Source organism: Sparus aurata, chromosome 10, assembly GCF_900880675.1.
Source record: "Sparus aurata chromosome 10, fSpaAur1.1, whole genome shotgun sequence".
NCBI classification, from domain to species: domain Eukaryota; kingdom Metazoa; phylum Chordata; class Actinopteri; order Spariformes; family Sparidae; genus Sparus; species Sparus aurata.
Window position 1 is genome coordinate 30,999,301 of NC_044196.1, and position 26,290 is coordinate 31,025,590.

Genomic DNA, 26,290 nt, shown 5'->3' on the forward strand with positions numbered 1-26,290 from the left:
GCAGCAAACTTCGGAAAAACTAATTCATTCCCGTATGTGCATTGTTTAATCTTCAAGTCCCAACAGGGGAACCAACCCAATATCCCAGCTTTCCCTCGGCCACCCGAGATGACTAACTTGCTGTCGTGAGCGGTGTTTAACCCCTGCCAGCTTTAAAGAGAATGGCATTCATTTTGCTCTCGGGGCAAAGATACTTAAATGTGCTGGTGGCTCAGAGCGCATGATATCCAACGAGCCTGTCCCCTTCATGCTTTTTTTCTCCGCTGCTGTCCCCACCCCTCGCTCTCCTCACCTTCCCACACCACGCCTGGAAAAAAGAAAAAAAAAAATCAATACTGCTTAAGCTAACTGGGCATATTCTCCCGGAAAGGAAGCGGGGCTGGGCATAGTAAACTGAAAGCGCTATAAAACATATGGCCGCATCGAGGAGGAAGTGCTTGTGCAGCGATTTTGCGGGGAGCACTGTGTGCCCACTTATGCATTCCTGCGCCTGGATGTGAACCATTATTCAGCCCTTCTGCTCCCCCCCCCTCGAGTCCCTTCCCTCCCCAGCTCTGCCTCCATCCATCCACTCTATCCCCTCCATCCCAAGCGGTGTCTCTCCACGGGGCTGCTGCGCTTAAACAAACACATTACTAAGCTGAAATATCTGCAAGTGCCGGCTTATTTCGACACAGCCATTGTTTCAGTCTGTCAGTCAATGGCATCCGGTGAGATGGCCATCTCGAGGCAGGATATGTATTGATGCTCATTTGAATAAAGCAGCAGGGCGGAGGCTCTGTGTACGCATGCTACATCACCATTTTTTTTTTTTTTTTCTCTGAAAGCCTCTGCAGCTCACACGCCCAGGTGTCGAGCCTGATTTAGTCACCGTTAAATGATAAATGCAAAGTCCAAAGTCACCGGTATATACCTGATGCTCGCTACACTGCCAGGCAATTTGCTGACTTTGAAGCGGATTAGCATGCAAGTTGCAGACTCTTTATCTTGTACAAAAAAGCTCTTGGCTTTGTCCCTAATGACACTTAGCAAAACACTACCCCCTTCTTAATCCACTCGATTGGAATTGCTAATTATCTTTTAATGCAGATTCACAGATAATTGTTCTCTCATTTATACTGTGAACTAATCTCATTTTTGCGTCCATTTAGCCGCCAATAATTGCTTCACGACAAAAAAATGCAGAGATTTTTTTTATTTTTTTTTCCCATGAAGTTTTCAATCCACTCTGAAACACATAAAGGAATCAGTCAGAAGCTAACACGCTGTTGATTATCAGCATAGTTGTGTTTTAGTAAAAATATGAACCCATTAATGACGGAAGTAGAATTTTATAGTTTCCTTTAGTAGGCCTATGAGCTGAGATAAGGACAAAGCCGCTGAACATTTTCCAATTAGTCAGAAGTATGACAATACAAGCTGCTCTTAACATTCAAATTCATATTATACAAATAACTTCTGCTGCTCAGGTTCGCTCAATGAGGGATGGACGTTTCATTACAATATGCTATTTGATAGTCCACAGTAATTATTGGACGATAATTTGATTATTGGAGTTTTTTCTTAAATGTACTGTAGCGTATAATGCGATACTGGGTGCATGGTTTCCAGATGCCAGAAAAAACGAGAGATAAAACTATAGAGAATAATTTTTTTTTTTTAGATGAAAACATCGAACTCTGACTTTTCTAATTTAACAACTATTTGAAATTCATGACCGATCCCTCCTGTCGTTCAAAACAAAAAAAACAGCGGTCGTATCATGACGATGTCTTGAATTAGTGATGGATCATTGTCTTCATTGAAAATCTACCTGATGTGACTCAGACAGAAATGTGCACACATGAAGTAATTGTTCGTGTTCGTGATGTTTTCATGGGAGTTGCAGCGACTGGCGACCGCATGAAACGCACCGTTACGTAAACTGAAATTAGGATTTGTGTTTAAACATTGTTGGAAACATTTGAGATAATGGAACTGCACAACTCAACCACATATATAACAAGGTGTAGTCATTTTTAGACTTTTTTAATGAGGATATGTCACATATTATATCCTTAAAGTATGAAAATAGATTATATCAAAAATCTGTGGCACATATTAAATGTAGTCATTAGTCGTTAATGGGTTAACAACTGTGAAATGTCATTGTTCCTGTGATTTGTGGATAAGCAGGTCTGGACATATTTGTCACACAGAACATTTAGTTCTAGGTTCAGTCTGGAAGTTTGTTCCTCTCTGTTTGTACTATGGGGAAAAAAAAGCTCCCCCTCACACATTGGTCATTAAGGTAGCTTCTGGACTTCCTCGCCATTATTGCATCCCGAACCACGACACACAAGTGCAACCCACTGTGCCAGCTGGCAGGCAGTTGGCAGCCCAGTGCAGGATTAACTGGTACCAGTATGCCGGCCTATAAATAGAGTCTACCAACTGCTTCAGGAAATGAACCATGATGGAGCCTCCCAGAGGCCCATGAACAGGTTGTGCTTTTTATCCCCTCCTCTCTGTCAGGATTATAAGTGTATGTGTGTGTGACGGCGAGTTCCCCGATGTTTATTACTGTCTCTTTCAGTCCGACCCGCTGAAGGTGTGCATCGCAAAGCACCTGCTTTTAAGCTGCCGTGGTCTGAACTGTATGTATGAATATATGCCCTCTGTGATTGGGGCCAAAGCCAGTTTTCTTCACACGTGTTTTCAGGGCTGCAGCCCCGCTGCCGCCTCACAATGGAGAGAGCCATTGTTTTTCTCCAGCACTTACCCCGACCATTGATCCTCTGTAGTGGAACAAGCCATTCGCTTTGTATGTTTGCCTGCTCTTCCGCTTTTGATGGACTCCCGGGATTGATTCTGGCTATGCAGTCATTATCTCAGCTCAGTAATGTTAGTTTAGGTGGAGCCTCTGGAAGAAAGGCATCAGCAGGGAAGAATGGCTGAAGAAAAGATCTAAGTGTTCTTGGATAAGAGGTGGTGTGTCTGATTTTTTTTTTTCTTTCTCGATTGTGCTGTGTGTCGCCTCTTTGTGTCGTGTGCCAGTCGTTGTGTTGTGTGCCACTCGATGCGATGCCGACTGAGCCCAAACTGACCTAAAGAATGAGCTCGCCCAATAATGACAATGTTCAGCTTATCAGTTTAAACACCGGTTTGTTTGGAGTTCAACATCCAGCGAGTTAGCTAGTGCTGCTTTTTCCTGTCATTACAGAGGGAATCCAAAGCACAGACTGGTTCATTGAGACCTTGTGCACCAATTTTATTGTTTGTGGAGACAAAAGATGGGATGATTTAGGCCTAAAATTACAATATCAATATGCAATATGTACTGTAATATGTAATATACTTGCATTCCCAACTGTTAACGCTCAAAGTCAGGTTTTTTTTAGCTGTTTTGCGGGTAAACACACCGAACTCTTCGGAACAGCAGAAGATCCAGAAAGAGGCCAAAAACTGCCTAAAAACAACATAACCAGAGCTGCTTATGTTGTATCTAGTTAACAGTCTGAGTCAAACATAGAGAACGCAACGAACGCAGCCGCACCAATCAAATATGGAGTCGGGTGGGTCTTGTGAGAACTCAGGTGGGATCCATGATAACAGCGGTGCAGTGGGTGAAGGCTTCGACCTGTCCAGTGCAGCATGCTATAAAACATTGTGTATGCCCAATCCACAGTGTGCGTTCAGCTGTGAGGAATGCTAATGCGCCACTAACCCCGTTTTGTTCATCCACTTGAGCTGATGAATTGAGTAAATGAGCAGGACTTTTTCGTTCGACTCATCTCAAGACTGGGGCTGATATTTAAAATGTTTTTATACAAGTGGAATTTCAAATTGGATTAAACTGACACGCTTTATGTGTTTAATTTTTTTTTTGTGCATGAGGAAAATAACCAAAATACTAACTTGCACTGCTTTCACCCTTCTTTTTTTTTTTTTTTTTACACAACAGTTTAACAGTCGATGAAGTCCAGGCTAAAGTGGCACTCGTCCATGATGAGGAGAGGGTTCTGTCTGAGGATGAGGCAGTGGTGAGTCGTCTTTCATTCATACAGTTCACTATTTGGCCAGCTGCCCTCACAGTCGCCACCAAAATTGAGAGCGATGAGTTACCGCCTATCCACGTCACAGCGAGCTTCCACCTGACTGATGCACATTCGGCGCACTTCAGAAAGTGGCGGTTCTAGACCGGTTTTAATAGAGGGGCCAGGTTGGGGCCGGCTTTTCTGTTAGGGGGCACATACAACCCGGGAAAAGACAAATCCCTCATTCACAAGGGATAAATGGGACTTCAAACAATGTTTACAATTTCAACAACTTTGATTGGGTAGTAAACTGCTGAGACACTTTATTTCCACCTTTCCCTTCAGTAAAAAATCAGTGCAAGAAATCTGTCAGTGTATTATTGATGCAGACTCCCTGTCGGGGGGGCCACAGGGGGGTCCAGACTCAGAGTTACGGGGGCACTGGCCCCTGTTGGGCCCCCCCCCTAGAACCGCCCCTGACTTCAGGGTCTTTGCAGCATTGTGGGATTTGAGATTAAATCGAAATTGCAAGCTCACAAATCCTGGCCACCACCATTATCCATAAATCCACCATGTATCAGAGCTACATCTAATGTTAAATGCTTTAAAATATCCAATATTGGCGCACAACAGGCTGATGTAAATCTACATCCGCCTCGCCTGCGCTGTCTCGCTCGGGTTGACTGTCTGTCTGGGTCCACTGTTCTCCTCCACTTGTACAACAGGGTCCCTTCCACATTAATTTGAATGCTGAACAGGACGAGCGCAGTTTCCCCAACAGTGATTTTCCCCAGAGCCGCGACGTGCGCGAATGCGGCTGTCTGTTTCACTTTAAACTTGTTGAGCCTCCCTCTTACCAGGCAGCAGATAATCAGAATCTCTGGCTGTAAACAAAATGGCTAGAGCTCAGTTTTTCCCTCTCCTTCTCCCTGTTCCCCATTTTTCTACTATAAATGGCATTCGGTATGCACATTAATACACACAAGCGCAAGAAATGTCTGCTGGGTTCCCCGACTGCAGGGCAGTAAAAGTTCACCTCGCGAGGAGCTTGTCACATTGCAGGAAATGTGTTTACAGAGATGTTGAAGTGTATCGAAAATTAAGTTGTCTCTATTTATGGTCGGAGCTGAAATGCCCTCCGCTCCGTTAGCGGTTTATCTCGCGTTCAGCTGCAGAAAAACAGCTCGATGTGGCGTTGGTTTTCTATCAGAAAACACCTCAGCGAGCACCGAAGCTGTAACCAACATGAGAGGCTCTCGGATGGGGGGGAAAAAAATCAGAGCTCATTTGTTGTTTCTGCTGGCTAATGGGGAGGCATTCCTAATGAATTCAGCTGCATCTGAGGAGGATGAATCGGGCATGAATATGCATGAATTATGAAAATGTGTACTTAACTGCAACCACAACAAACGGTGATCAAGCTGGGTAAATTAAACAGGGTGCCATTGACGGTACTTAACAGGCAATTTCCATTAGAAGTGACAAGCGGCCCTGTGTTAGCACCTTAATCAAGGTCCAAGGGCAGCAACAGTTGTACCATAAGAGGAGTTAATTCTCTGTGCCGGGAGGGATTTAGAGAAGCGATTTTTGCTATTGGGGAACTACTTTTTCATTTACTACATTTCATATTGCGGTTGTGTTGCTGTACAGCCAGTGCGTACCCTAGATATGTGCAAATCCGTTCAGACCGATGAATACATGTCGTCGTCGTCGTTGTATAGATTTGGACAGAAGGGAAAAGAAAAGGAGCCGTTTCCTGCCTGAAGACCTTGATTACTTTTCTTCTGTCACACACACACACACACACACGCATATGTATATGTTTGCACGCCTATTCAATTTGTATCATTTTCACACCTTTTTATTAGTTTCCCCCCCTTCTTCTTCTTCCTCCTCCTCGCTCTTAAGAAGCTTTGGCCTCCACAGAAAAAATTCAGTTTCCACTTCAGCGGCCCAGATAATTCAAGAACAGAGAGGATTTTCAGGAGAACAATTTGATGATCAAAGGAGGCACTCCACTCGGGAGGGAAAAGGGATATTCCGACGCGGCTCTCTCCCTCAGTATTCTATCATTATGTTATAGCACTCTGTTCCTGTCCAAACCACTGTTAATGCAGATTCAAGTTCACTCGCTTTTTTTTAGAAGGTAATGGTAGGTATCCAGGAGGAATGTCTTGCGTTTGTGTCGAGTTTTCTCCTTTTATTTTTTGAGAGAGAGAGCGTCACAACGCGGCACAGAGATCTTTTCAACACTCAACCGAAAGGCTTCGCACGAAATCAGCTCTTAGCACAGACCTCGCAAAGGGAGGACTGTCCTCTCTCTTTTTTTTGGCGTTAACCATAGGACAATGCATTCTCAGGAGCACTGATGTGTGACCAAGCTCGGACTGTAGCTGTGTGCTGGTGAACAGAGCTGCAGGAAATTGCCTTCTCTCAAGAAATAGGCATTGGTGCAGAGGTGAATTTCACTTATCCATCCACTACCCAGCTGCCTCCCTTCAAAGCCCCCCGACTCAGTCTTCCAGAAACGGAGAAAGACTGAATATAGAATATGTTTTTCTTTCTCCTCTGAATGGGAAAACCAACAAATCCCCCTGATTAAAAAAAAAAAAAAAAAAGCAAACCTTTGGTGATAAGAAAAGAGAAAATGGAGGAATTGCACTCGATGGGAAACATTGCTGTAGCTGCACGGACGGTTGGGAAACAACCGTAACGGCTCGCTAGTGAGTATGGAAGAAATCCTGCGTGAATCACAGTTAAATAATGTTGGCTGTGCCCCAAGGGGGTAGTTCCTATATACAGTAAAGCAGGAGAAGCTGGGATTAGTTGGTAACAAGGCAGAAATGAAGACAGTGTAGTTGGGGAGGTAGTGGTGCGTGGACAAAGTGGGAAAACAGAACCTTAAAGATCTCATTATAATGAACACTTTGGCATCTATAACTACCTTTTAGGAAATCCTGTATGGCACAGCACCAGGAGACTAATGCTCCATTTATAGTGCTGAAGCTCCATTCTACTCTCATTCAGACTTAAGAGTATAAATGTATTGGTGAATAGTCGACAAAGCGGCAGACGTATCACTTGATCTTGAGCGGTGAATGCAGTCGGCCACCTGTCGTGGATTTTCAGACGTTTAACAAAATTGCCTGAAAGCTTAACTCGTCAGAAAATACAGATGGAATCTGAAGATATCGCTCAATTCAACATGAGAGTTTGCTACTTTTCTGATGACGATGTCGGCCTTAATTTGAAATGAAAAGCCTTTTCAGTGGACTCGGCTTCCCTAATGTGAGTATTTGTAGCCATTCTCTGTTTAATTTAATCGTAAATTGAATTTCTTCTACTTTTGGATTGTTGGACTAAACTAGTAATTTGAAGATGTTGCCTCAGGCTTTCTTTTTTACTATTTTCAGGCCTTTTAACGCCCACAATTAAAGACAAATTATTGGGAAAAAAAGAGAAAAAACTATAATAAAGTTGAATGTCTGACAAACCTCCGCTATTATCTGACATGTTCCTGCCGCGGTGACAGATTGACGGCGTCCCGCGGAGGCTGAAGGCACCTGCAGGGCGAGCCGGTCTAACGTGACTTCACCTTTCCATCTTGGCAGCAACGCTGAGCCTCTCTTGATGTTCACAACATTCACAGATGCACAAAACAACAAACACCCGGTGCCTCTTATTGCCCTCGCACCCCAAGCCGATAGCAAACCAAGGTCAGCCGCTCGGCCCGGCTCGTCACGCCATCTGTTTAGGCTGGCTGACATTTGGCCCTCGCCAAACACTGAGATCTCACTTCAGAGGGGGGCCGTCATATCTGCATTCTATTTTTGTGTTTTATACTAAGAAAGCTATTCCTTTCGTTTTGATTAACTTTCATTTCATTGGCAGGATATCAGCAAAGACAGAGATTTAGGGTTTCATATTAAATCAGTGTGTTGGATTTTAAAATCTACTGTGTAACGGCGTTTAACCATCAACGCTGCGCATAAACGGCCCGTCACGCCAAGAGTCCAGATTTAACACCGACTGTCATTTTTGCATAGTTAATCAACCCAGAAGACTCCGCTGTTATAATTCAAATCACAGCCAAATGAACTGGAAGGCAGGCGTTAACAGTGCAGGTTGCTGGGTGACGTCTCGCCGGCCTCCAGAAGGGGGCAGCAGGCCTCTAAGTTGAGTGCGAGCTAATGGAAAAAAAAAATGGAAAGTCACATTCACAGGTCATTTAATCTCTTTGTTTTGTCATGGGCTGGGCCTCTGGTGAAAGAGAGAGGGAGAGGGAGATAGAGGGGGAGAGATGCCTCCCCGTTCAGAAAGGAAACAATTCTCATCTGCCTCCAAGAACTTCCCTTTTTTTTTTTCATGCATTTGTGAGGGAGGGTTTTTTTTTTTTTTTTTTTTTTTTTTTTGTAAGCTCGCAGTGATTCTAGGATTTAATGTGTGTGTTCTAAGGAGAGTTCTGGGTCCGGATTGGACGATGAGAGCTGGCGTTTTTTTGTTTTTTTTTCTTCCTTTCCGTCTTTATTTAACTTTTATGAAACGATTCTGGCTCTGGCGTCACTGAGAGTAACCTAGAAGTGTGATATTTGTAGACCTAAGCTGTAAGGATTCCTCACCGACTGTATGGATGTAGGCCATGATGTTACTTCACAGTGTATGCACGGGCTTACCATTTCACGCTGTTGTTGCTTGCGGATTATACAGCAGTTAAGGTAACCCGTACGCAGCTTACGCCGTGGGATCTCAGCTATTTCGATGGCAGAATTTTGGTACGTGCAGGCGAGCGGAGTCATGGTAGTAAATACGCGCTGCCATATATGGGTTTTGCATATCATTTTCTGTACTCCAACGAGATTATAGTCTTGTGCTGAAAGCCTCATGGGTGTATATGAGGCTATCTGGGCTGTGGAAAAAAGGGGTTTGTCTGGGCCTCCCCCCCCCCCTTCAGTACCATTCATCACCTCCCATCACACGCGTCATGTTTTTGCTCCCCAGCTGGAGTGCTTTCAAGTTATATAATGCGAAATGACAGGCTGAAACCAGAGGTGGAGTGATATGTGGTTTGTAGAGCTGAGGTAGAGAAAACTGACCTGCTACAAAACGCTGTAATGTGTCATGTTCTTTTGAGCTGGGAGGACAGCGAGGGGAGGCGGAGGCCACGTACGATTTGGGCGAAATGCTTTTTTTAATTTATTTTTTTATTATTATTTGTTCCAGGCCGCACAGCTGACACTCCTCGGTCTCTTGCCCTGCCCTTTCTCCTCGGCGCCTCCGACCTGCTCCGCGCTCGGTGTTTGTTATGTAACTGTCGTGATTGGATGCGCTCGAAGGTTGCGCGGGTGGCACAGGTAATGGAACCAGTGGGAGGTCAAAGGCAAGGGAGGGAAGGAGCAAAGTGAAGGGGCATCGCTTTGTGCTGCGCCAACAAGTCTCAAGAGAGGTGTTTTTATATCAAGAGGCGTCTTATTTGTCTGTTTACCTGCTCCGTCTGTTTATCAGTCGCTTTCGTCTTATTCACAGTTTGTTACTTGACAAAATGTGGTTGTTTTTTTGTGTTTTTTTTTTATGAGCATACCCTCAAATTAATGGGGAAAAAAGTGTGTTGTATAAAAAAAAGAAAAGATGCACCACAGTGACAGACTGGAGGAAGCTGAATCACGCAGCTGCGTGTGTGCCTCTTTGAGTCGCTGGAAATTCCGTCTTACAAGCTGCGCTGACAAACCAGCCTTAAAGCAAGCTCAGGGCAATCATTTGTATTCTTATCAGCTTTAACCACTTGACAAATACTATTGATGTTGCACCCGTGTAACTGCAGCTCCCGAGAACAGGGTACACGATGTGCAACGAGCGCCGTCCGCAGAGAATAGACACAGGTTTTTCCTCTGGGACAATCTATGCCGGTGCCTCCCAGGTGAATGCATTGATCAGCGATCTAATACTGTATCGCAAGAACAGGAAGGATGTTGTAGCAGTCGGGAGCTGTCTCTAAACACCCCTCTAACACTTTGCATTTTAGAGCGATTAATCCTAAATTATGCAAATGAAACATAATACATTTTAATTATTTTAAAGTTTGGCTGGGTGGGGTGATATAATTCAAGTCGGAATCATGATAGTAAGTAATTCTCAAGATATCAGTCAGGATTTGGCGACACCTGTGGTTACTTTTGGTGAAGTCAGTTGCAGTTTATGCAGAAATACGAAAAAAATGAAGCTAGCGTTGCTCGTCAGTCGAGCTCTCGACCTGTAAAAAGAGTTAGTTAACTTCCCGAGAAGATGAAGGTTGTGTCTAAAATAACTACTGTCTTCTTTTCGTTTTTGGTTTTTGATTTTTGATGAACAGTCTGGGTCAGTTCTTCCACTGGTGACAACATCATGAATACAGTTTTTTTACCGGCAATTATTGCCAGCTGCATGCTTTTAATGTGAAAAGCCAAAAGGTTGAGTGTGCATTAGCATCAACTTACCAGCTCTGATATGGCGGTAGAATAGTGAACAGGGAATAGTAAGGTGTAAGGTGGATGAGGCTCAAATACAACTGTAATGCTGGATTACGTGCTGCATTGTTCCCTGTGAATCCCTCATATGTGAAGGCCATTGTGAAATGATCCATATATAATGGGTAATACTAAATGTGAATACACTTACATCTGCTGTGAGCGTGATTTTAGCTAACTTCCTGTGCATTATGCAGTTAGTTTTCTCTTGTACTGCATGAAGAGGAGGAGGAGAGACATGCGTTACTGACTGAACACTCTGTGACAGTGACTACTGTTGAAATATAGAACTATTTAATGCTTATTTTAATAAAGAAATATCGCTTACAGCAGCTTTAATGGCTCACAATTCTGACTGTGGGTGATACAGACTTTAGGAAATAGATGCTGCGACCAACCAACAGAATTCTTACACAAAGTGTGCCGATGCCAATTTTTGTCCACAAAGATAAACAAAGCAATACTTTTGTACCTGACAAACATTTTGAAATTGTTGATTCACAGTAATAATACTGTTTTTAACCTTTCTACAAGCTCTGTAAATGTATTATTCTTGAAAAATGATTTGTCTACACAAAATCTAAATAAATAAATAGTGCAATGAACTTTTCCACTCTGAAGCAAACACAACTCGTAAAACATGAAACTTGATCTGTAATTGATAACATGATATCATCAATAATCATAATCCGATTATATTTAAAGTCAAAGATAACAATGAATTATTCCCAGTCCCAGAGTACAATCACCTTCCTGTTTTAAGGTTTATATAAAGCCTCACACTAACAGAGTCTGAGCTGCATCTGTCTGCAGCTGAATCGCAGGATTCTGTATATTATTTCTAAATACCAAGTCACATCGTATATCCTCTGACCCCAGACAGACCACTGGCTCCTGGAAGAACGTCTTGTTGAAGAACCTCGTGTCCTTTGTCGAGAACCGGTTGATGTGTTTTGTGTTGCCATGGTGACTCCGCAGCACAGCACATAAGACAATAATGAAAGCCTCTCAAAGGCCGCAGGGGCACCAGAAAAGTGCACGTCCTCAACGTTTCAGCTATTGTGGCACTTGGAGGAGTTACACAACCTGACGTTCACCCCGAGAATGTTTCCTTCCCCCCCCATCATCTCGGGGCTTTTGAGACCGGCAAAGATTGGGCTTGCTAGCAAAGGGATGACACACGGAATGACAAAACTCCTGTGTCTGTCTGTCAGGCTTGGTCTTTATCCGACTGACATTTGCTGGCTCAGGCTCATCCAGGCTCTGGAGAAGCCAGGGATAAGAGTCAGACACAGATGGCTTTTTCCCGTGCAATTCTGTCTAGCGCGAGATTCAGAGGGGGAATGAAAAAATTGTTTCCAAATCTTCATCCTGTTTTTACAGACTCTGAAATATAATTGCCTCTACAAAAGTACAAGAAAGCGGCGCGTCTTCACATACTGCAACAGTGTGTGTGTATTTTTTTTTTTTTTTGTTATATGTTCTCTTGCTGTGCTTTTATTCTTTTCTGCTGTGCTGACCCAACCTATTGGTGATTACGTCTTGATAGGGCTGTTACTTCAGCAGAGACATTTCTTGTCCTCTGAGTAAGTCAAAAGAACAATGCGAGAATGCCTTGTGCCATTTAAAACTGATGAGCCAAAGCCAGCATGAAGGAGGAGAGGGGAGGTGTAGGTGTTAAATTGATTGGCGAGAGAAAAAAGCATCTGCTTTGCAATAGCTTAACAGTTGCCTCAGAAGCACGCCTGCTATTGTTTCCAAACAAGAATACCCACTTCTGTGTGCCGAGGAGTGTCGCCTTCAGAAGAAATGTGTGAGAGGGATAGAAATTGTTGCATAAGAAACATTTAGAGACATCTTCTGTTTTTTTTTTTTTTTTTTTTTTTTTTTGCAGCTTTCCAGGACCTTGATCTATTTTCTTTTTTTTTTTTTTTTCCACAGCTGCCTCAATTCCTTTTCTGTTCTCCAGGCAGTTCACAGTTAATACGTGGGCAGAGAACAAAAGACAGGGGATACAGGGCCGGAGTCAGCAGCTGATCCGATGACAGAAATGGCACCGAGGCGAGAGGGTCCCAGGTGTAGTCATGACTCAAGTAGCACTCCACGATAGGCGGGCTGTGATTGGAGCGGGGCAAGGAGTGAAAAAAGATACAGGGGGTTCGGGGGGGCAGCGTGGAAGCTTGCGTCCTGTGTGACAAGCTGCCTGTTGTGTGCATGCTCCCTGACAGCAGGAAAAGCAAATAGACAGGACACCTGACCCTTTTGACCTCCGCCAAAGTAAGACAGGACTCAGACCGCCGTCGCTGAACAGCAGTGGCGTGAGTGTGCGCCTCTCTTGTGTCTGCATTTGTTTCAGGAATCTGCCACGTGCTATTCTCCTGACTGCAAAGGATAACATGCAATGAGAAAATATTTGTTTGCATCATTTTTCCCACATCTGGAAATCCCAATGTGTCAAAAAAAAAAAAAAAAAAGCTAGTCACATTTGAAAGTATTCAAAGATTAACTTATATTATCAAAAGAATTGGTGTGAACGCCAACACCGCCCTGATTGCTCCAAGCTCCATGTCCGGACCACTAGATGCACGGCTAACTGAGCTAACTAGCTAATGGCAGCCACAGTCAGCAACAGTAAGTTAATCTGGTGATATGCTGCTACCTGTTTGTCTCTAGTTTGAATTCGACCAGTGGCTGATTCTTACACATTGCACCCTTTTAAGTGTTAATTACAGGGTTCGTACGGGTGCTTGAAATCCTTGAAAGTGCTTGAATTTCAAAGTTGTGTTTTCAAGGTCTGAAAAGTGCTTGGATTTTAGTTTAAGTGCTTGAAAGTGCTTGACATTATAACTCTGTGTCTTGGCAACATCGGGATCAGACTGGATGGTTTTCTTATTACAAGGAGAAATAAAATCAGTGTGTGTGTGTGTGTGTGTGTCGTCACACACGCAGCCTGGTAGGAATAGAGAAGGATGGCTGAGGAGAAGGTGAATTTGATGCAATTTGGACTGATGACACGTTCAATATTAATAAACTTTGATGAATAAGCGAAAAGCTTATAAAAGTTTATGTCAAAAAAGAAAATTACAGGGTGCTCTCAGGTCTCTCTTTGTCCCAGTGCAAGTGTACCTGAAGAACACCAAATGGCTTCCCTTTTTTTGGATAAAACTTTGTGTTCTCCTTTAATTTCTAAAGTTTTTCCTATCATGAAACATCATTTCAGATGTATACAGCATAATACAATGTACATAATTGTGATAAAAAGTGAAAAAAATAATCATGAGTATATATATTTCTGTAGATATGTATTTTACCCCAGCGATAAGGTGCTGGAAAATTTTGTAAATGACCCTTAAAAGTGCTTGAATTTGACCTTGAAAAATGTGTACGAACCCTGTAATTAGCGTTATGTGAAAAAGCAGATTTCACATATGACATCCTCGTCAGGGCAGTCTGTTGTAGATCGATCTGCATTGGCCTCTAGCACAGAAAAGCATGTTTCTCAACAGACTTTCCAATCCATTGTCTGGCTTGTAGGTCCACCATATTGATTGTGTGCTACATACAAGCAGGAAGGTGAGGCTGAAGCTAGAGATCAGCCATGCTGGTGCCAGTCGCAGGAAAGGGTTAGCTATTAGCAGAGCATGGGATGTATATTATCTTTGTTCAAATGGTACACAAACCATATGGACTGGTTAACAATGGTCAACAAAACCCTCATTGTGTGTTTTTCTATTTATGCAAAATCCTTACAGTGATCATAATTAACACGGTCCTGCATCAGTTCTTGGTCCAAACCCAATTGTTTTTGATGTCTAGCTGAGACTAGCTATGCATACAAATATCGTCAGCCGTCGTCACTCGCAATTATCTGCTTTTTACGGGCACAAATCCACCTAAATGACAAACTACACTTGCAATATACCATATACTCGTCGCCATTCTTTCGGCATTCTTTCAAGTCTAACGCTAATTAACGAAGCTGTCAGTCACACATGAAAGGCGACGTTCAGGGAAGAGCAGAATTCCGTAATTGGAAACATTCCTCCTTTTTTTCCCCCCCCAAGTGTGACGCTCCATTAAAACTATTTCAACCCTTTTTTTCCAGAAATTATTTTCATTCAGTGCTAATTGGTTTTTTCCAATTTCACACATTTATGGTATGACAACACAGTAAATGGCAGGTGTTTAGGACGGGCGGTGAGTAATCAAAGGGACGACTTTGACACCCGAGACCACAGATTGCATTTTAAGTAACGTGCTGAGGTTTAGGCTACAAATCATTTTGGTTAATATCAGGGAAAGACTGTAATTTTACTTAAATGTTCAATCCAGTAAATGCTTCGTATCTCAATAACCACCCCAAATTAAAGGAGACAGGATTGATTATTTTGCATAAGCTAATGAAGACAGACGAAAATAGCTTTGAATATAGCAAAACAAAACAGTGGTGTAATTGCTGCCAGGTTTGTCAAAATATCGAGAAAAAAAGGAAAAATTTCCCCCCCTCGAAAGCTGTAAGGATCCGCCGTCAAACGTCTCTGCCTCATCGAATGCTGAAACAAAGCTCCAATATTCAGTGTTAAACCGACTCTGAATACCTCTGAACTCCTCCGTGTCAACTAGAAATAGTAATCTAACACTTGAGTTGATCAGTCACAGGTGCACCACTCAGGTCAAGCTAAGCCTGGTCTCTTTTCAATTGCAAGTACACAAGTACAAGCCAGTGTGTTACCGCCGCGGCTGATGAACAACATCTGCTGGAGGGTTTGTTTTTTTTTTTCAGTGTAACAGTCTGGAGGATGATCTGAGTTTCACTGAGTCACCCGTCTTTTGAAAAACCGGGTCTGTCATTGATTTGTCACAAAACTGCGGCGCTGCGAACTGACTCGGTTATCATCGCGTTGCTGGTCAAAAACGCACCCACGCTCGCAGGTGGCAGCTCTGTGCACCGGAGCGCTCATTGTCTGTGCGCTTTACCCAACATTTAACAGTAGCAGCTGGTAAAAGAGTTAACACTTGCAAATACAGAGGAATGCTTCTCAGAATGAACTCATGCTTGCGTTATTTACAGCCTTCGTGCCGATTGAACCGGAGACGGGGTTGTGAAATCTCTTCAGTGGCATGTTTTATAACGAGGGTTAAGCTACGAACCTGATTGTGCCCGTGTCCTCTGGCTTGTGTAATCGGCGTCCCTTGTGTTTGTCACATTTCTGCATGTTTCTCCGGGTGTGGTTGTGTGCCTTTGCACTTAAGTCAGGATCAGTATTGTTGTCACTCCTGCCGCCCTGCTTCTTCCTCTTTTCTCACGCACTCCCCTCACTCCCTCTACAGAGTGACATTCATTAATTAAATATGGTGTACTGCCGCAGGATGTGCTTCCCTTTCCACTATCTCCAGACACTAATAATTACATTGGCATTTAGCTCCGCGATAAGCCGACCCTATGGCCTTTATGAAATGTTCCCTGGGCCCGGATACTGAGCAAAATATAGACTGATGCGATGCTATGTATCGATCCACCTGCCTGTCTTCTTGCTTTTATCTAAAGAAGAGAGGGATCTTTCATTAGCATGGTCAAAGAATCCAACAACACCTGATTTTTGTACATCATTAAGGGTTGAAATCGAGCTCTGCCGGATTCTGTGCACAGGTGGCACAAGTTAATACAGAAAATATGAATGCTACAAGGGACAGCAGTCAGTAATGAACACACACTTCTGTAGTTTAAAGAGTCTTTTTCTTTTATAGCACAGTGAAGCTGTACCATAACGTTTCTGCAAACCACAGATGTGTCCACACGTATGTGTCATAGGCTATATTGACATTCGTACCAACTGCTGTGCAACACTGTGTTCACATTACATGTTCATTACCTGACTCATATCTGGAGGTGATGGTCGAGATACAGGCATCAAGGACGGCGAGCCGGTCCAAACAGCCCAATGCAACGATTGCCTTGTTGTGTCCAGTTTTGTCAGTTTTTGCTGAACGTTGCAGCTCAAGTAGATTCGTTGTTAACAAGCTGTGAAAGCAACATTCCTACTCATATGTGCCAGTTCCTTGAGTTCATCATTAACCCCTCTGTCAAATCCATGAGTAATTTACAATCATCCGCAATGTTGGACAGTAAGGGAAATTTCCTCATTTACTCTAAATGCTTTGACCGACTCTGGAGATGGTCCATCAACGCGGCACAGTTTGACTAAAATGGAGAAGCCCTTTTTTAGTTTGGTCTGTTGTCTTCACATTTCATTTTTGTTGGCCCAACAGTAAAAAAAAAATAAAGATATTCACATTAGAGGGTTGTAAAACACAGAAAACAACACATTTGAAAAGGTAAACCGCTCAATATTTGGCAGTTTTGCGCAACATCAACTCAACCATGAACCAATGCACCACATTCCTCTGGTACCTTTAAAATAAATCCAAGGCTGTTACCGCAAAAGTTCAATCTGAGTACCAAAAACACCAACATGTATTGCGCCCTCAGTCGATGTGCGTAGCACTGACATTTGTACCGGCAGCAGTTTGAATAAGCAGATAAATGACAGGAATATACTGCTACAGTATTTCCCCTGTACGATAATGCGTCTGCAGATCCAAATGAAGTTTTAAGCTTTAGAATATTAAGTTTGATTTTGCTTTACCTAATTGCATTGCCTCAGGTGGCCTAATCAGGCTGGTACATTGCGCGATTATTACGGTGCTTATCAGCTTCAGGGATGTATCAATTGATGCTTAAGTCACAATTACAGTAAACATGCATCATTTAGTCTGTAAAAAGCTCGTGTGCACTAGTTACATTTTAATAAGTTGTCAGCAAATAGCCTGCCACCGTTTCCCTCCGCAGCCTGGTATCACTGTCCTTTCTCTTGTTTTATTGACAGACTAATATTTCTGCTGTGAACTTGGGACATTTCAACTCCATCTCTCACACGTCTGAGGTTCTCTCGCGTAGCCTGAAATGTCGTTTTCCACTCGGGGGGTTAGCAGAACGCTGTAATTTTCCACAGAGCTGTGCGAAGCAATCACTCCAGGTTTGCCTGAATAATCTCTGATCACCAAATTAAACTTGAGATGTGGGGCTCACTCAGAATGGCCCTGACTGAAATTACCAGGGAAAGGTTTCAGTGAAAACCATCTGGGCTTCAAATTGGACCTCTGGACTCAGGGGGGGATCGTGTGTACCATTCGGTATCAGCCAAGATGACCAGTGTTCTGGCTGCCTTGGGAAATCTGCCCCTGACTTCTATTATTTTGGTCGATGTTCCCGTCCTCATCTGTCAAAGGGCCTGAAAGGGGATCACTAGCGAGTACTTTTCTATCCGAACGACACGCTGTGCCGCCGTATTTGTCGCCGGGTGCTCGACTGAGCCGAGGATAAAAGCCCGAATTGAGTGACGGAGATGCTTAGATGAGGCAAACTGACACAAGTGGCTGGCAGCTTTATTACATATGTGACTCTGTGTACATTCAGTACGCACACATGCTGTATCTGCTTTAATACTGTGTGGGAGTGGCAATATTTTCGCCCGTGTGGGTTCATGGTAATAAATGTCTTATCTTTTTCGTTTGTGCTGTTTCCACATATTTGCAAGGTGATGCGTTTCATAACGCCGACTAGAAACCCAATATTCTCTTGCCAGGTGGATATAAGTGGTATTTGTAGAACTGTGCTTCTGGGACCAGCTGGATCTATCAAATAACATAACGCAGTATGTAACAATGTTATTTGATCTTTCCTCTCTTCGCTCTCCCTGTAAGGCAATATCTTTGCATACTGTTTTATCAGTCCTCGCGTTCGTTTGACTGAATAAACTACGGTGCTTATTTGTCAGAACTGTGGGGGAATACTCACATGAGAGAATTCAAATCTGCGAGAAACCAAAGTTCAGATGGAGTTTACAGACTAAGTGCTGTGCTCAATGCGCAATTTGACCACAAGTATAGGTACAACATCCCTTTAATTTACACTTCGGATGAGGACGAAGTGTTATGCCGGCCATACGGTTCAGTATATTAGCATGAACAAGGTTATTACAGTCATAACAGTTGTACACCGAGGGAGCGGTAAAGGTTCACATTCCCTCCCCAGTCATCTTTATGTGTTTTAAAGTGTTGGCCAAGCGAGCGAAGATGGTTATTTTGATGGGTGTGGAACAGCTGCAGCCACCAGTCTAATGCCTGAATCTGTGGCAGCTGCCAAACCCAACGAATCCAACAAACGGCACAGGTTTGGAACTAAGGGTGTTTTCATGATCGATTAATCTCATGGCCCTTTTCCATGCACATGTTCTAGCTTGGCTTTGCTTGACTCGGTGGGACTCGGTGTGTCTTCCTGGTGCGACAGGTATTTTCATCTCCATCACAACAGGGCTATACTTGAAGGTTCGCCCTGAACAGATGTACTCGCCTGAAGGAGATGAGGTTTGAAAAGCAGCGGCCTCTTTACTATTGCACCGGTAGCCAGCTACTTATCATCACGGATTTTAAGGCTGTTGCGACAATTTTTTGCTTGGCAGCTACAGCTAATTGATTGAAAAAGGCGACCGGATGACGAACTGGATCTGGAAGAGGTCGCTTGGAGGCAGTTGGACATGCTTTGACCCGACCTGACGGTGCATCAACGCAGCACAGTTTGTCTAAATGCGGCCATACACTCCTAAATAACCAACCGCCTGATATGAAAAATGCTTCTTCTCTGTTAAAAATGGTGAAAAATAATTCCACGTGTTCATTTTTCTGGTCAGTAAAGTCTTTTCCCGTATCCCACTAACCAACCATCAAAACGGACCTGGGTGGAAACATTACCTCCCTGGCTGACGATAAGAAATAGTTTTTGATAATTCTCTTCTGTGGAATCAATCCAAGCATAATTGTGCCTTCTTCTGAAACAAAGGTACAAAGAGTGTGTCAACGGCAACAAAGGATAAAGACTGAATACTGCAGAACAAACCGTGAGCTTCAGCCTCAGACAAAACTCTCCCAGCTCATTTCCTCTCGGTGCGCGCGGCGTCATTTGTATGCATTTCAAACAAACACATTTCAGTGTTGCTTTGAAAAGCCCACCTAAGCGCAAAAGAACTTTTCCCAGCACCTGCCTTCCACTCCAAATGTCCAGATCCGCAGTTATGTTTATTAGCTTAGCTTAATTGTGCATAGTATCTAAAGGTCAGTGCCTGCTGTGATACATCGCTGCCAAAATGGCTTCCAGGGGACACTGTTTCAGATGAATAAACACCGAAAGCTCCGCCACCTTCCACCCCTCCGTCCCCATCCTTTACCTCCCAGTGTGCCGCAGCGTCGCGCTCGGCTCTTTCAGGCCTCGCACAAGGTCCTGTGACTGATGGGTATCCACTGGTACGCACCGCCTCACTGACTTCCATTTCAGCAGGCAAAAGACAGCAGATTAATTCGCTTGTCAATGTTTTCCCCTCCCTTTTTTTTTTTTTTTTTTTTCTTTCCTCCTTCCCCCTGCTGGAGCTTATTCAGATAGGAGGAATGATGTGTTTGTCCTCCAGTGAATTAAAACATGCAGTTTATCTGTATAACTACAGCCCTCTCCGTGATTAATGGTATTTGACTTCTATAAGCAGTAAACTTCTTCCGTTTGGCTGTAAAAGCTGATTTAATGAGCGAGTGACTTGAATAGATAAGCAGATATGGCAGCGGGGATTATTGGGAGGTGAGCTGAATGGGAGATGGATGCTGTGCAGTTTATTATCAGTCATGTAATGCACTTTTTATAAGCCCATACCTGTGGGGCCGGCAGGCACTCTGCAATAGATGCAAGATTACGAGCTGGTGTGCAGCCCAAGATATGTGTCGGAATATATACATGCTCCTGAGGAGACGCGGCCACTCACGGTGCAGCTCGTGTGTTTGGTTGTATTAAGAATTTACAAGAGAAGAACGTGTTGTGTGTAGAATGCCTGTGAAGATATTGGGCGCTTATAAATATGAATATGTGCGTATGCTATTTGACTAAAAGCTGCTTGTTTAACTTGTTGTTGTTCATGCATCATTTAAAAAGTACTCTGTTTGATTCGTACCTGTTCACCCCAGGCGTTGTTGGGAGGAGGCCATCAGATGGATCTCACCAAGTTTCAGCACACACTCTGGGACATCCTGACAAAAGGAGACAGTGTCAAGGTGAGCTCCATCGATCTTTTGTGTTTTTTTCTCTTTGACCACATTCGTCATTCACTCCTCACCGGATTAGCTTTCAGAAGAATTCATCGAGCTCTCCTTTTGAGATCTGTCATATTCAGCAGTGGGTTTTGTAAATGTTGTAAACTTTCTTCGCCACAGATGTGAAGAGATATGATTTGTAAACGCTTGCGTCACTGTTTTTTTTTTTTTTTTAATTGTATAATGCGAATGTATCTTTCACCATGCCAGTGTGGCTAAATAGATGTGAAATCATTGGTCCTCCACTTTGCTCGGGACTCAAGCGCTTCAACAACTCTTGCATCAGTTCCCATTAAATTTGGTGTACACGTTCATGGTACCCAGAGGATAAAAATATGTATATATATGTAACTTGGGGATCCCTTAATTTTTCCTCTAGCGCCACCAACATGTTGAAGTTGTCACCTTTTTTCAATGAAATGTCTCAAAAGCTACAGGATGAATCGAACATTTGGTGCACACATTCATGGTACCCAGAGGATACAATTTAAGTAATTTGGTGATTTTGGTTTTGTGCCACCAGCAGGTTAAAGTTGGCACCCTTATCTGTGAAATATCTCAACATCTACTGGATGGATTGCCATGAGGATTGGTTTAGATATTCATGGTTTCAGGAGGATGCATCCCAATTAATTGGGTGCTCCTCTGACATTTTGTCTAATGTTTGTGGCACTGAGTGAAATGTCTGTGACCATATCCATGCAAAACCACTTACATTTCCTTCAACATCAAGTTGAGTTCAGCAAAGTTATCATGCTTACATGAAACTCCATCCTTTCCCTCAAAGGTTAGCTCACACTTTCACAACAGATTTCAGTCGGCAAGATGGTTCATCACAGTGGTTAAGTTTGTCTCTTTGCAGCCATTTTACTGAAATTGACTATTTATCTGCTGTGTGAAGCCTTACAAGCCGTACATCGTTGATCTCTTCCTTTGTATACCTATAGTAAGTTCAGATCTTTCTTTCTCTGCGCCGTTTTGCTTTTCATCCGTACCCAGAACCTTCCTGCAGCTGTTCAACAAAAGCTTCCTAAAACTGACTAGATAGATACATAAGAAAATGAAGCACTGGTATCTTCACTTACTGTGTGCAGTCACCTCCAGTAACAATATAGAGACAAGAGACAACATAGATGATAAGCACAGAATGAGGAAGAATTGTATTGCTTCAACCGAAATGTGCAGAAGCTTGATTACTCCAGATTTGTAAATGTAGCCGCTGGTGACTCGACGCCGCGATGTTCCTCTAGTTACCCGCGTGTGATTAGATTCATCTCGTGGTTCTATTCTATCTTGACAGCCGCGACACAAACAACCTCATAATACCGTCCTTTCTTCAGCCTGTGTTAATTTAGAGTCCCCAAGCTGCCGACATATTTCCTTCCGAGCGCAGGTTTATAAACCGCATGTTTTCCTCTGACAGCGATGGCCCGAAAGAAAATGTCCGCGCCTCTCGCTGTCTCCTGAGCTGAGGACGCGGAGAGTGCGAGATACCATCCTTTCATTTCCGCTCCTCCAGATAAAAAGATGAGGAGAGGGAGCGGACGAAAGTGAGGCCTGTATCGCTGGGCAGCAGTGATTGAGTCCCATCGCTAAGCCACAGCGAGGATCTGCTCAAATAACCCACTCTGCCGATAAGAAGCTCGTCATTTCCATAGACAAAAAACATCGGGGTTCAGATAAGATTTCACCAGGCGCCGGGCTTCTCTTAGTGTAGCTTTATCATAGAATGTGAATTATAAGGCGAGGTCCTGTCCTCCGTCTTTTCATGGAAACGCCACTGAAATTCATGTGGACTTGACTGGAATTATTTTATTTGCACTATTACTGTTGGCAGCAGCAGCGCCGTTCTGAATACCCACATTAGAAATATCACCAGAGCTGCCTCTTGTCACACCTCACCAAGGAAGTCTTGAAAATATAAGGCCAGTCTCCGAAAGGCATTGCTTTTATAGGTTTCAGAACCCTTTAGAAGAATCTGACCTTGGTTTTCACACCCCTCATTCCAGTAGAAACTGAATAGTGTACATGTGAAACGTACTTAAGTGGGACATTTTCTTTTCTCCTGACAGGTTTCATTTAGGGTCAAGTATCCTTTAAAAAACTTTTAATATCATTGCCAAGTTGAAAGTGCGATTTTAATACTGATGGGGACTGTGCTTTTTTAATATATATATGATTCTTTTTTTCGTACTTTGTGGAATAACGGTTTTCTTATGCATCAACAAATGCGAAGCCTGGGCCTGAAAACCTTTATCCTCCCGTGCTAGTGATGTAAACACTCACACTCCCCCAGCTAGCTGCATGGCTAACTAAGCTAACATGCTAGCTATAGCTACAGTCATGGATGTCATGCAGATTTCATGTCATGGAGAGACTTGCACTGATGGCGGGGGCTGCCATGCAAAGTGCCCACCAGCACATCAGAAGCAGTTTGGGGTTCTGTATCTTGCCCAAGGACACTTAAACATGCAGACCAGGGGAATCGAACCAGCGACCAGAGACGCTGCCTCTACCCCTGAGCCACAGCAGCCCTCTGCCGATACATCAGAATACAGTTAGCTGCAGTTAGCAGTCTCTCCATTGATGTGCTGCCCCTCCTTATTGGTAGAATGAAATAACAGGTGATGCATTCTTACATATTGGTCCTTTAAGTCTTCAGGTTTGGAAAGCAAAAAAAACCCAAAAAAACCAAAAATGGCTTCTGTAAAATAGTCGCTAGTCTTCCTGGGGGTAAAATGACAAATGATATTCATTTTCTGTGGACCTCAAGATATTCGAGAGTCTTTTTTTAGTCCAGTGGTTAGTATGTGATTTATTTATGGGCAAAGCTTTAGAGAAGGTACTTGCTGAAAAAAACTGCTGGGCTTGTTTGGAAATCCTTCAAAAACTCTCATTGTACCCGTGGATAAGATAATTTGTGGCACTCAGAAGCTCTTTCTTTTGTTTCTAGATGATGATAGCAGGTTGTCGGTAAGTGCTCTCATAGTTCTTATAGGTACAGTATAAGATGTGATGCAGTACAGCGCTTTTACTCTTCTGCCGCTGTTATTTCACCGTTTCTTTGGTTGCGTTTAGCTCGTATTTTCTTTCCCCTGTTGACATTTTATCATCTCCGTGTTAAAAAAAAAAAAAAAAGGGGAAGTTTTCTTGGATTGCGGGATATTATACATTTTTAATGCTCACCGCTTCCTGCTGGTGTGATGGACTTGATTTATTTATCGCTGTGCGCAAAATGGCTACAAAACCGGCTGGTGAGAAGTGTTGGTGAGCGATCACCATCTATAATCAAACAATCATAAGCTTCCCCTTCTGTTGCTGTGAGAGACATTTGCGCAGCTATACGGCACTTAAACATCAGTATGACACTTATATCCTCAAGAGGTTTCCAGCCACTCCAAACCTCTTCACTGCCTGATCGGGCGTATCTGTCACATCCGCTCAGCCATACGTCCAAATCACTCAGACCCTCTTTGATTTCCTGGAGATGGGAAAAAAAAAAAAAAATAGAATATGTTACAACAAGACTGAGGACAAACTTGACCTTCTCGCGCAGATACAAAGAACTGGGTTTGGTTGTCACATGTTGGAGCCTTGAATTGTAGCCGTGGCGACTAATGGCGTTTATTTTTTTCTTCTTCATCCCGGCAACAGAGGCCGTCACGAACGCAGTGGCCATGACAGTGTGTTCTGTTTAAGAAGCAAACATCGTTAATGAATCACCGCATCTCTCATACAGCCTAATTAGCTAATTATTCAGTCTTTTCTCTAATTTTACATGACTTGAGCTTTGCCTCGTCAAAGGGTTGCCAGACGACTGCAGGCCTTCGTTACAGTGGATAAGATCGCAGGAGATTTGTGCAGCCCAAACAGACCCCGTACATCCTTTTACTTATTTTTCCACTCTTTGCATTGTTCTCGCGTTCCTTCCAGCAGAAAGAGATGGCAGATTGCCGCGGTCAAAGTTGGTGTGATCTTGTGTTTGCGAAAAAGACATCGTTGGATGGAATGGCAACAAGCACGCCGTGGTTCAGTATTAAATGTCAAAGTGAATCCTGGTTGAAAGCGATGAACCCGCTGTCTGTAATCCACCCAAAATGGCTGCTCTAACTGCTTTTAAGGTGCTACTCGAGCATCAATAAATGAAAATATTGAATCGTCTTTACGTGTGAAATGAAAATATATATATATTTTGGAAAAAGCGAGAACCAGCGGCGTCAGCAGAACTAGCGAGAGCGTGCTCTGGATATTTGGGAGAGTGCAGCAGAATTAGCAGAGTATTTTGGGAGCTTGGGGGCCGTTGCTCTTGAGACTGGCACGCTGTTAGGGGTTAGCTTTTGTGAACATTTAATGGACCCCCTGCCGGTCTCCCTGCCCCCCCCCCCCCCCCCCTCTTGTAAAGAGGCCCAAGCAAAGCTGACATCAAGAGCTTTTGGGGGACTCGCCACATCTATCCATCGCAGCACATTTTTTTTAGCTACCCCTCGCTCTCTCTCTCTCCTTTTTAAGCAAAGACAACTTTGGTGAATATTTCATGGGGTACATTGCCTCAGTTTCACCGTGTCGAGCAGGGAGAGTGGCACGCAATGACGACTGACAGGCCCATACGCCGGCGTCCGCTAGGAGACAGCCTTTCTTTTTTGGTCTGTCTTCCTGACACTCCTACTCCTTTCTTCCCCTCCCGTTTTCCTTCTGTCACAGACGACTTCAGGCCGGAGTCTGGCTGCGGATCATTTAGCTGTTTCTTTAAATTTTAGTACGACTACAGAACTTCTGCCGATCCATCTGATACCGTTAGCTAAAATGCCAACATATGGATGCAAATCTGTGTTTTGCACAGACTGCAACGTTTATCGCACTTAATGATACGATTACACGCTTTTAAGATCATGCAGAAACTTAACTTGGCTCGGCTCGCCAACTTTGATGTCGACAGTCGTGAGTCAAATACTGAAATCATCGAGAGGGAAGTGTCATTTCGTATCTTCCAGTGACTTTCTCGTGATGCAGAATGACTCCCATCTGCATTATACCTTTTTAAGCTGACCTCAGCCTTCCCTCAGCTGCACGTTACGGGAAAAAAACGCTGCGTCAACCATGAAATAATACCACTAAATAATCACTTTTGTTGTTTCTTTCAGCGCCGCTCAAACTCCGGGGCCCAGCCTCTCAATATCATATTTCTCGAGTGCAAGCTCCAGTGATTGCCTTTACTGTTATTGGAAGGCACACTTCATTTCCCTCCCCAGCATTCAATTTCATGGAGGGATGACAAAACGCTGCCTTTCCATGCTACTTACCGAGATTTGACAACACTACAGTATGCTCACTTTGCCGCTGCGTCGCCGCTCTCTCCCCTCTCTCCCCCTTGTCTCCCGCTCTCTTATTTAATAAACAGTGTGCTTGCATGACTTACAGTAGGTTTCCACCTTGCTTTGCTCGGTGTGACGAGCAGCTGAACGGTGTCACAGTTAACAGGGGCGGCTCGGCTGCTCTGTTGTGACAACATTCGTTTGATGTAGAAGTGGTAGTCCTCGGCTGCCATGTTCTCCCCCTTCTGCTCTCTTTCTTTTGCCTGCTCTG

The 26,290-nt window shown here is 43.6% G+C and overlaps 1 protein-coding gene across 2 annotated transcripts in view; it reads left to right on the forward strand.

The window, feature by feature from the left end:
- The window catches only part of LOC115590474 (glucosidase 2 subunit beta-like), a 123,309-nt gene that overhangs the window by 21,416 nt on the left and 75,603 nt on the right, over window positions 1-26,290 (forward strand). Inside the window, exons 8-9 of one of the 2 annotated variants that reach the window (XM_030431837.1) lie at window positions 3,944-4,022; window positions 20,582-20,668. In XM_030431837.1, the coding sequence (XP_030287697.1) occupies window positions 3,944-4,022; window positions 20,582-20,668 (166 nt within the window). The remainder of the gene's footprint in view (window positions 1-3,943; window positions 4,023-20,581; window positions 20,669-26,290) is intronic. The other variant, XM_030431838.1, reaches the window with a different exon arrangement.